The 11,283-nt window shown below is 35.3% G+C and overlaps 1 protein-coding gene across 1 annotated transcript; it reads left to right on the forward strand.

Annotated features, from left to right (window-relative positions):
• Window positions 1–902: 902 nt before the first annotated feature.
• Window positions 903–7,222, forward strand: LOC127497491 (G-protein-signaling modulator 1). Its single transcript, XM_051865964.1, has 5 exons — window positions 903–1,106; window positions 1,177–1,305; window positions 3,294–3,450; window positions 3,540–3,778; window positions 5,040–7,222. The coding sequence occupies exons 1-5, from the start codon at window positions 903–905 to the stop codon at window positions 5,172–5,174; spliced, it is 864 nt and encodes a 287-aa protein (XP_051721924.1). The 3' UTR covers window positions 5,175–7,222.
• The last annotated feature ends 4,061 nt before the right edge of the window (window positions 7,223–11,283 follow it).

Genomic DNA, 11,283 nt, shown 5'->3' on the forward strand with positions numbered 1-11,283 from the left:
ATGAAATATGATATTCTTGCATTCACTGTGTTGCTCAACATACACAAGGTTTCTTTTCTGCAAATGCATAGCACACATGCCATCGTGTTATGGCCCGGAGGCTTTAGGTCTGAGCGCTGATCAACAGGGGGAGAAACAGGACTTTCTTGATGGTAATTGAGTCTTCTTTTAAATGCTACAGATACTGAATTCATTCTCCTCTTTGCTCGTGTCTTAACTTCTCCTTTTGCTGGCAGTCAACAGGAAATCTGCAAAACCACAGACTGTTAAACAAACAGGCCGCCAGTTTCAACACGCAAGACTGTCAGAGAGCGTCAGCACACATTTCCCGTACTTATTATCATTATTATTATTATTATTATTAATATTATTAATAAAAAAGCTCAGCATTTAAACTAAAGTTTGTATCAGAGTGTTTCATTTCTATGTACATCAACTCATTTAACTTGTTCAACTGAAAAGGGCCAAATGAATAGGGGTGGATCAGGGCTAAAAGAGAGGAACAGGAAGAGACAGAACAAGCAGACTTGTGAGACAGTGAAGTTGTCGAGGCATCGTGTCAGCTTTTAGTTCTTTTCAGATTCGTTTGTGCAAAGCGCTCGTATAGTTTGGCTGAGATATGTGGGAGTTAATGCATGTTCGTACACGGAGGTGAGATGCATGTGGGCTATACTTGACATTCCGCTCAGAGGACCTCATTTTAACTCTTCTAAGGTTGAGAAGGTAAGCAAGGCCGTAAAATGTCACCCACCATCTAAAGTTAGTCGAGTGAAATAAGTACAGATGTTATTATGATTGTTGTGCGTTGAAAACATGTTGTATTTAAATGCTCTAATGTCAAGATGAACAAAGTCTCTGCATTTTTATAGGCTTCTTCAATGGAGAGCTGTGTAGAAGTTATGATGGACTGCCCCGAGGTCAAAGCTGAAACCTCAGCGGACGACAAGCATTTGGAGCCCCTTCTCATTCTCGAGGAGGGGGACGAACCTTCGGATGTGATAAACAGCGGAGAGAGAGGAAGGGCCGTACTGAGAGTTTGGGCGGCTGATGAAAACACAGAAGATGAAGCCGCAGAGGGAAGCTCACATGATCACAACAATGTCCGAGTAGATGAAAGCAAGAGTGAAGCGATGGAAATGAACGAGGAGAGGAACGCAACTCTAGAACGGCAGGTAGGACGATACAAAAACCCATGAGGGACTGTCAGACGGGACAGCTGAGGTGTCAGAGGAAAAACCGACGGCTCAAGCAGAAGTGAAGCTGCGGCCCAAAGACACACTGAGCCCTCATGATGCAAAGCCTACGGTAAAGATTTATAATAATAATTGCATTCAGAAAGATGCTTGACAAATGCAGTTTTCTTTCCTGTGTTGACGTGTTTCCTATCGAAGCGCGAAGCTGGGGCGGGACGTTTTGAAGGGCTTGTGTAAAGCTGTGAACTGTGCTCAGATAAAGATAGTTAATTCATTAGATATTTTATTATTTAACGTATGTTTTTGAATGCACACACTGGGGTCGGTGAGATTCTGTTTTTTGAAAGTCTTTTCTGCTCACCAAGGCTGCATTTATTTGATCAAAAATACAGGAAAAAATGTGAAATATTATTACAATTTAAAATAATGGTTTTCTATTTTAATATACTTTAAAATATAATTTATTTCTGTGATGAAAAGCTGAATTTTCAGTATCATTATTCCAGTCTTCAGTGTCAGTGTTAATTTCAATGGTGAAAACAATTATTATTTTTTGATTTAAATATTAGTTCAAAAGAACAGCATTTATTTTAACTTTTGTAACTGGATTTTTACATATTTTTCAGGATTCTTTGATGAATAGAAAATTCAAAAGTTTTTGAAATGTATTTTTTTTATAACATCATAAATGCCTTTAATGTCCTTTCTTATCAATTTAATGTGTCCTTGCTGAATAAAAGTATTAATTTCTTTAAAATAAATCAGTAAATCTTACTGAGCCCAAACACTGATTGTAAATGTCAGATGTTTGGGGATTAGAAATGATTAGTTTTCCAAGTATTTGGAAATTTGCAAAGGTCTTTTAGAAGGAATTACAAAAATACAAAAAAGTTCAGTCATTAACTTATCATATATTTGTAAACAGAAGCATCTCATTTTTAATTAGGTAATTATATTATAAACTGTACTTTTGTAATCTGACATATTTATGAGTGAACAACTATATTGAGCAAGAACAATATATATAGACCTTATATATATATATATATATATATATATATATAGTACAGGTCAAAAGTTTGGAAACATCACTATTTTTAAGGTTTTTGAAACAAGTCTCTTCTGCTCACCAAGGCTGCATTTATTTGATCAAAAATACAGTAAAAATTATGAAATATTATGACAAATTAAAATAATGGTTTTCTATTTTAATATACATTAAAATATAATTTATTCCTGTGATCAAAGCTGAATTTTCAGCATCATTACTCCAGTCTTCAGTGTCACATGATCCTTCAGAAATCATTCTGATATGATGATTTATTATCAATGTTGGAAACATTTGTGCTGCTTAATATTATTTTATAACCTGTGATACTTTTTCAGGATTCTTTGATGAATAAAAAGAAATATCAGCATTTATTTAAAATAGAAATCTTTTGTAACAATATACACTACCGTTCAAAAGTTTGGAGTCAGTCATTTTTTTTCTTTCTTTTTTTTTTTGAAAGAAATTAATACTTTTGTTCAGCACGGATGTGTTAAATTGATAAAAAGTGATAGTAAAGATTTATATTGTTAGAAAAGATTTATATTTTGAATAAATTATGTTCTTTTTAACCTTTTATTCATCAATAAATCCTGAAAAAAAGTATCACAGGTTCCAAAATAATATTAAGCAGCACAAACTGTTTCAACATTGATAACTGAGTAATCATCATATCAGAATGATTTCTGAAGGATCATGTGACACTGAAGACTGGAGTAATGATGCTGAAAATTCAGCTTTGATCACAGGAAATAAATTATATTTTAAAGTATATTAATATAGAAAACCATAATTTTAAATTGTAATAATATTTCACAATATTATTGTTTTTTCTGTGTTTATTATGAAATAAATGCAGCTTTAATGAGCGTAAGAGACTTCGTTCAAAAACATTAAAAATAGTAATGTTTCCAAACTTTTGACTGGTAATGTGTGTATACATACACTTGTGCTACTTTGCTCAGCACTCTGAAAAGAAGCCATATCTAGAGACTTGTGGATGTGCAGTTTTGACTACATGTGACACGATTGTTTGTTGGTCATGTGCTCAGGCTCACAGGTTATCTCCAGATTTCCCTGACGCTCTGTGTGAGCTGCTGTTCGCGTTACAGGAGGGCCGGCGGCTCAACGACCAGCGCTGCTCGTTCCGTCTGGAGCACCGCAGGAGGTGCTACTCTGAGCCCAGCACGCCTCGCCACAGTCAGAGAGGTGAAGAAACAGCTTTCATACGTTCCTTCATAATAATTATAGGGAATATCAGTCAGCAGGGCTCTCATGAGTGGTATGGTTCCCAACAGTGGTGTTCTCCTCCATGACGTCCCTGCAGAAGGAGGAGTTCTTCGACTTGTTGGCGACCTCACAGGCTCGTCGACTGGATGACCAGCGCGCAGAACTCCAGAACGCTCCCCCTGCCCCCCCTCCGCCCCTGACCAAAGCCAAACAGAGGAGGAGCAGCTGTAAGGTCACAGAGGTCACCCGAGCGGTTCCCACACAAACACCCAAAGAGGACTTATACAACATGATCGTCAACTCACAAGTGAGCGCTTCTGAGAGATATATATATATATATATATATATATACACTGTATACAACATATATGAATTATGCCAGGAAAGTTTTCTTCTCATATTGCTAAGTTCACTTAACACGGCGGTTCGCAAACTTTTTGATGACAAAAATATAACGTAGGCAGCTGTATATATTCATAAAAACACATTTACACAAGTGAGATAATGTGTTTTTTTTTACTATATGAAATCAATGATCATGATTAATCTCATAATTTCAAGTCAGTAATGTAAAATCTGTAAAGGCTAATTTAAAAAAAAAAAAAAAAAAAAATATATATATATTTAAATTAATAATGAAATAATGAAAAATGATAAGCGATTATATTCATTTTTCATTTAAAAAAGTTTTATTAAAAGTGTAATAATAAAAATTTAAACAATTCTTTTTTTTTTAACCAGGCCCACATATATATCATTTTTAAAAGTATTATTATTATTATTATTATTATTATTATTGTTAAAGTTTTTCCAGAATATTACTATTATTATGAAAAAAAAAGCTGATCATAATTAAAAAAAAATATTTATTTTACCAGGCCCATATATATTTAATTTTAAAATTATTGTTATTAACGTTTTTCATATTATTTTCATATTATTATTATTTAGAAATATTTTTTTTTTTACCAGACCCATATATACAGAATTATTATTAAAGTTTTTCATATTATTATTGTTCATTATTATTATGAAAAAGTTAATAATAATAATAATAATACTTTAAGCAATTATTATTTATTTTTTAAAGCAGGCCCACATATATTTCATTTTTTTAAATTATTATTATTATTATAGTTTTCATATTATTATTATTATTGTTATTATTATTATGAAAAAAACTGATTATAATTTAAAAAATATTATTTATTTTTACTAGGACCATACATATATATATATATATATATATATATATATATATATTTTTATTTTTTTTTTATTATTAAAGTTTTTCAGATTATTATTATGAAAAAGCTGATCATAATTTAAAAAAAATAATTATTTATCTATTTTTACTAGGACCATATATATTTAATTTTAAAATCATCATTATTAACGCTTTTTATATTATTATTATTATTATTATTATAAACATTATGATTTAATTTTTGCCAGACCCATATATATAAATTATTATTAAAGTTTTTTATAACTTTATTATTATTATCTAAAAGTTCATAATAATATTTTTTTTTTATTAATGATTCTTATTGTTGTTGTTTCCCCAGGCCCAGGGCCGGCTGGAGGAGCAGCGCAGTGCAGCTCCAGGACCGATGGACGATGAGGATTTCTTCTCTTTGTTGCTGAAGGTTCAGGGCGGGAGAATGGATGAACAGAGAACGGAGCTCAAACCTGTTCATTAATAGATGCGATGAAGCTGAGAATCAAACGAGAGGTTCCTGCTTTACTGGGCCTGTCACGGTGTGAGTTTATGATGTCAGACCCTTTCCTGTCCAGAGACGAATAAATACAAAATCAGACTATTAATATAAGAACACTTGCACTACTTCTCAACATTCCTACATGTGTTGCGCTTCACAGCTCTATAGCGATAATGAATGGGAGAGAAACAGAAAATATCTGCTTTAAATATTCAGGGTAATTTGAAGGATCTTTGCCTCTTTCTGTTATGTATATGCTACAGTATTGAAATTAAAATAAATGTTTGAATGTTAATTATAATGTTTACTGGTTTTATATACCAAAAGTGAACTCAAGAGCACGAGTTAAAACATGTTTAATGTTTTAATGAGAATTTTCTCTGTGCAACTTCCCTGATTTAGCCACTAGGTGGCGACAGAGACTGGTCATTTTAATGTCACTTAAGAGGGATGAAGGTGGACGAACACCTGTTTATCTGCTCATTAATACAAATATCTAATCAGCCAATCACATGGCAGCAAGACATGTAGACATGATAAAGAGGATCTGCTGAAGTTCAAACTGAGCATCAGAATGAGGAAGAAATGTGATTTAAAGGCCCACTGAAGTGCCTTGGAGCGCGCAGCATTATTCAATGTGTTGACGTAATTTCAGCTGAAACGTGAAGACAGGGCGGGACATATGAACAGCTCCTCCCCTTTTTTTAAAATAGCCAATAGCGTTTCGGCTATATCACAGCTCGACCGGAGCCATAGGAGCTCTGTAAAGCCTACGAATCTCTAACTGTTTCTCCTCCATATCGCTTTAAAGCGGTCATGAATTGAGAAATCAACTTTTCCTTGAGCTTATATATAGGACGTCAAATACTAAAAAAATATAAGTACTTTTATTGACACCAGGCCCAGCGAACGACTCGTCCTGGAATGTGCCTAGAGATACGTGAAACTCCGCCTCCGCAGAAGAAATCAACTCCTACTTCATCATTGCATCATTAGCCCCGCCCACTGGTGTGTTAGTGAGATGAGGAGGAGAGAAGAGCGATACAGGACTAAAATAACATTACCTTTCAAAGGATCCTAATGCTAGGAATATGGTTATTTATTTTCAACAATGTGAATGTCTCAGTTGAGCTTTATTTATTTGTATTCGGTACATTTCACTGTGGATTCTTTGTTAAATCAATCGCATTTCGGACTTTAGACTCTTACGACAGTAATGCAACAACATGTCAGTAACTGTGTTAATTAATGCCTGATCTGATATTAATGATTCATGTACAGTCAGATGTTCTTTGTCTATGTGTCAGTAAATCAAACCAGTGACTAAACGCTCAACTTCACATTGTTTCTCTTAGTAGGATGAAAATAATCTGTTGTTTAAACGGTGATTAAATTATACATGGAAAGCGATCAAAGAACGCTCCCTTTACAATCGCTGGAGCTGTCAATCAAACAGAGCGAGTTTATCAGTGACTGAGTTCTGGACTCGCGCTAAAACTCCCGTTTTATTTTATAAAGCATTCGTTAGTGTGCAGAAATTGAGTTGCAATGACGAGATCACTGCTTTCATGCGCTCAACAACATGTCTGTGATCGGCTACAATGTTCATCACTGCAACCTTTCACGCCACGATCGAAATATAATGCCATAGATCTAAATGTAAGTTTTCGAGAGAGTAATACTGTTAAATAATTTCTTATTTCTTGGGCTTCACTTTTTTACTTTCTTTGTGTTTTGGGCTTTTTCCATTGTGCGTGCAACATCATGTACCTACTTAGACAAAACAAGAAGTAGTAGTCCTTGGACACACTGACACTCTCACACGCAACCAGAAGTTGAAGACAGACACACACACACACACACACACATACATTTCTTGTTAATATATTCCTCGAAATGCCATACATGGTAAGGTTTGATTCTTAAGTCATATGATTGGATGCTCAAGCCATCCTGGATGTTGTTATTTGACCTATGTCTATAAATATGACCCTACTTCCTGAATAAATCAGAGAATGCTTTGTACCACATTCGCTCTGTGTCTGCTTGGTCATTCTCCCGAGATCTCATGCTACCACTGCCACACATCACAGGGGTTGAGGCGCCTGTTTCTAAACTGATGACTGAGACTACAAATATTCTACATAAGATTGAGATTTTAATCTAAAAAATACTTAGCTATTTCATATGCAAAGATGTCAGCCAATCACAGCAGTGGGCGTTTACACTGAAGTCTCACAGCAGACACGCCCCTTAAAACAGAGCGTTCAAATCAGAGGGATAAAATCAGGGTAGGAAAAATGCCTTTTATTTCTAAATTATGATGATTTTTTTTATGTAAAAAGCATACTAACATTATAAGTGCACCCCAGGAAACATTATAAAACAATAAAACAACGCAGTTCATGACCCCTTTAAAATATAACATCCTGTGCAGAATTCAAATGGGTCTGATACGTTATGTGGTCTGCGGCGACTCTCCTGCATATGATCCGCTCTGTGCTCTCTTGTGTCTCTGAACCGGAGCAGACTGTGCTCACGCTGCCGCAGTTCATGTGACACTAACGAGAAAACTGACTGTGACAAGCAGGGCGGGGCGAGAGCCTTGAGGGAACGACGCGGGGCCGGTGGCGTGATTGCCAAAGAGCGTCACCTGCGCTTGGCACCGGTCTCGTATCTCTCACGGAGGAGCTCCGGAAGCATAAAAGGAGGAGTGACGACAGTGATGGACGAGAGAGGACCAGGCCTGGACTTTATGTTTGTGTGGTCGGCAGTCGGCCGTGAGGGACTGTCGGCATTTTACTTTCATTTTGTTGTTTGTTTATTTTATATTAAAGTCTGTTAAAACGTTCGCCGGTTCCCGCCTCCTTCTTCCCATATCTACTAACCTCGTTAAACAGACTACATTCGTGTCTGAATCGTTCCCTATCCCCTATATAGTGCACTATGTGCCATTCACCATGTAAAAAATAGTCAATGTGAGAACAAGTGACCGATTTCAGCCGCAGCTTCAGCGTCTATTATAATGTAGGGGGCGGGGCTTCAGATTCTAGAGAGCATTTGATTGGACAGAAGACCTGATGAGAAGCTGGTGATATCATGAAAATCCGTGATCCATTTTAGCGGAAGTAAGAGACTCTTATATTTGTAGTTTTCATGTTTCTCTTTAAAATATAGCATTACAAATATTGCTATTTAGGTTTAATTTATTTTATTTGAGTTTTAGTTTTTATTTTTATTTATTTCCAGTTAATAATTTTAGTGATTCAACTTAAACTTATTTCAGTTTATTGCCAAGGCAACATTTAAAATTTTTGTTCAGTTTAAGTTTTTCAACAAACATTTATATTTTATTTAGCTTTATTTCAATTAACGGAAATGTTTTTCGTAGTTTTAGTTAATGATAATAACCCTTCAAATCCTAAAAAACAACAGATAGTGTTTAAAGACAAAAACTGAGGCTGCGTCTGAAATCGCATACTTCCCTACTATATAGAAGGACAAAAGAAGTATGTCCGAATTCACAGCACTCATAAAAGAGTCAAAAAATGACCTACTTCTTCTAGCGAGATTCTGATGTGTGCATACGATGGACACTTTACTATCCCATGAGGCCACGGGAGAGGATTTGTGAATGGCAGAGAAGCGACGCAACTGACTCTGTCATGATGATGACAACAACATGGCGAATGTAGTGCGTCTGGATTACATTCATACTATAAAGAGAGTATGTGATTTGACCAACATGAGGGAAGGTCAGGCCTCTTATGTGAAGCTGTGTTCATGTTGTAATTACCGCAATTTCGTGAGAACAACATGTGACGTTCGGATTATGCATTTCTATGGCAACACTATCAACAAATCAATCTGCAGCGGTCAAGTGGGAGCTCTCCGGAAATTCCCAGGTTACAAGTTGGAATTACAGTTGGAATCGTGGAATTACAGTAATTACAAATGCACCGTTTGCAGTGTTGCCAAGTCCGTGTTTTTCCCACAGAATTGGGCTACTTTAAAAGTGTTCTCGCGGGTTGTTTTTCATGTCCGTGGTTTGAAGCGACCCCAATAACGTGATATTTAGCCCCTGGAATGCTAATTTTACCAGGGGAACCCCGCCAAAAAAACGCAGATTTTACTTCATGGGACACGATTTTTAGCGGGGGACGCTATTGGGCTAATTTTGGGCTTGTTTTGAGTAGCAATTGGCACCATGTCATAATAACCGTAACTATTCTGACTTGTAAAAGACATGATCGAAAAACTCGTAATTTCTGAGAGCTACGACTTATACCACGCAACCATCGTTTTTTTTATTTTGGAGTTAATAGTGCAAGAGAAACGCATACGTCCGAATCCGAGGACGTGAACAGCTCTAAATATTTACGGTAATTACGACATGTCGTGAACGTGGCGTTTATTCTCTTCTTTCGGATTGGTGACATAGGTGAGCAGTCGCGAGGCTAATGAGAGCACGAGACACGCGGCTCTGACTTTAAACTATGGTTCAGTGCGCAGGATGTGTTTTAACACACGCTGAAGGTCACACATGATGTTCTCACCCCTGCTTAATGAGGCGCTTCATTGAGGGACAGACGCTAGAGACCGAGCTACTCGTCAGGTGTTGTTCACAAATCACCAGCCATACTGTTAGCATTGGTAATTAGCATTTGTCATGCCTGGTTTTACACGAGCACCCCCTGCGGGGATCAGGTTTATGAACGTGACGCTGCCTGAACAGGACCAGCCATTTGTACTCAATTACAAGATCATGAGGCAGAAAATGTTTGCATGCAAGTAAATAAATAAATAATAACTGCAGTAATGAACACAATGTCGAGGTTCTGAAATGTAACGCTCTACTCTGAAGAAGTTAAGTAATTTAGGCCAGAAACATGCAGCATTTTCACAAAGATCTCACGTGTTGTTTTCTAAGGCTGTGTTTCAACATATTTATAAATGATTATTAATGCAAATAAATACACATAAATGAAATGTCAAAGATATAAATACAAATTAATTTCAGAAACATACCTGTATTTGCTTGGTAAAACATATTAATGAAAATACGTGTCCTTTAGTGTGGACTGTAAATAAATAAATAAATAAGGTGAATAACATTTATTATAATGGGTTTATGTGAAGATTGTTCACTTATATTAAAGTATATATTTTAGAGCCTATTAAGTGTATTTAAAAATTTTGGCTTATTCATACTTAATGATTTTGCTTGTTAAAATTTTTAATGAAAACATTAATATATAAATATAGATTAATAAATATATAAGTTAACTGTCAAAGATATGCATGCAAATACATTTCAGAAACAATGAATTTGCTCAGTATAAAAAATATGAATGAAAATATGTCCTTTCATGTGGACATTTGTGTTATTTAATTATTTATTATCATTTTATATATTAGATTATTCCATACTAAGTAATAATACATATATCGCGGTCAATCAATTAAAAAAAATAACTAATTAATCGCACATTTTCTGTAATTAATCACTATTAATCGCATCCTAACATTAAAGTTATTTTTATATTGTAATAATTTCACTTTTAATCTCCAAATTAATAGACAGTACATTTTAAATATTTGATCAAACAGGTAGGAAATATACAGAAGTTGAATTAAGTTATCAAACACTTCAGTTTTCACTGCATAAATAAAATAAATATAGATTAATCCTTATTAAAGCTACAAAAGTGATTCAGTCAAGAGCAGTGAGTGATTTTCTCTGTCTTTTGTTCTTTGATTAACATTAATGAGTTTTATTAGGCTGCTGTCGCTTTAAGAGCTGACGCACATGACGCGGATCTGACACACATTCGGTGTCCTCACAACTTTTTACGGTCATTTAACTTATTTAGGACTTTGCGATCTTAAACTTAGAAGTGATCCTGTGCGATGATACTCGACAAAGCGTGCATTATGACATATATTTGTGTGTTTTTGTCCGTTCAAGAGCGAAAGAAAAATTCAATGCAGCTGCTACTTCTCTCTAGGCTTGTTTGAGGTGCATCGACGCTGCGCAGACCGATCGGTACTTTGATGCACCTTCACTCTCGTCCATTGTAGTAGTGAAGCC

Source organism: Ctenopharyngodon idella, chromosome 16 (genome assembly GCF_019924925.1).
Source record: "Ctenopharyngodon idella isolate HZGC_01 chromosome 16, HZGC01, whole genome shotgun sequence".
Classification (NCBI taxonomy): domain Eukaryota; kingdom Metazoa; phylum Chordata; class Actinopteri; order Cypriniformes; family Xenocyprididae; genus Ctenopharyngodon; species Ctenopharyngodon idella.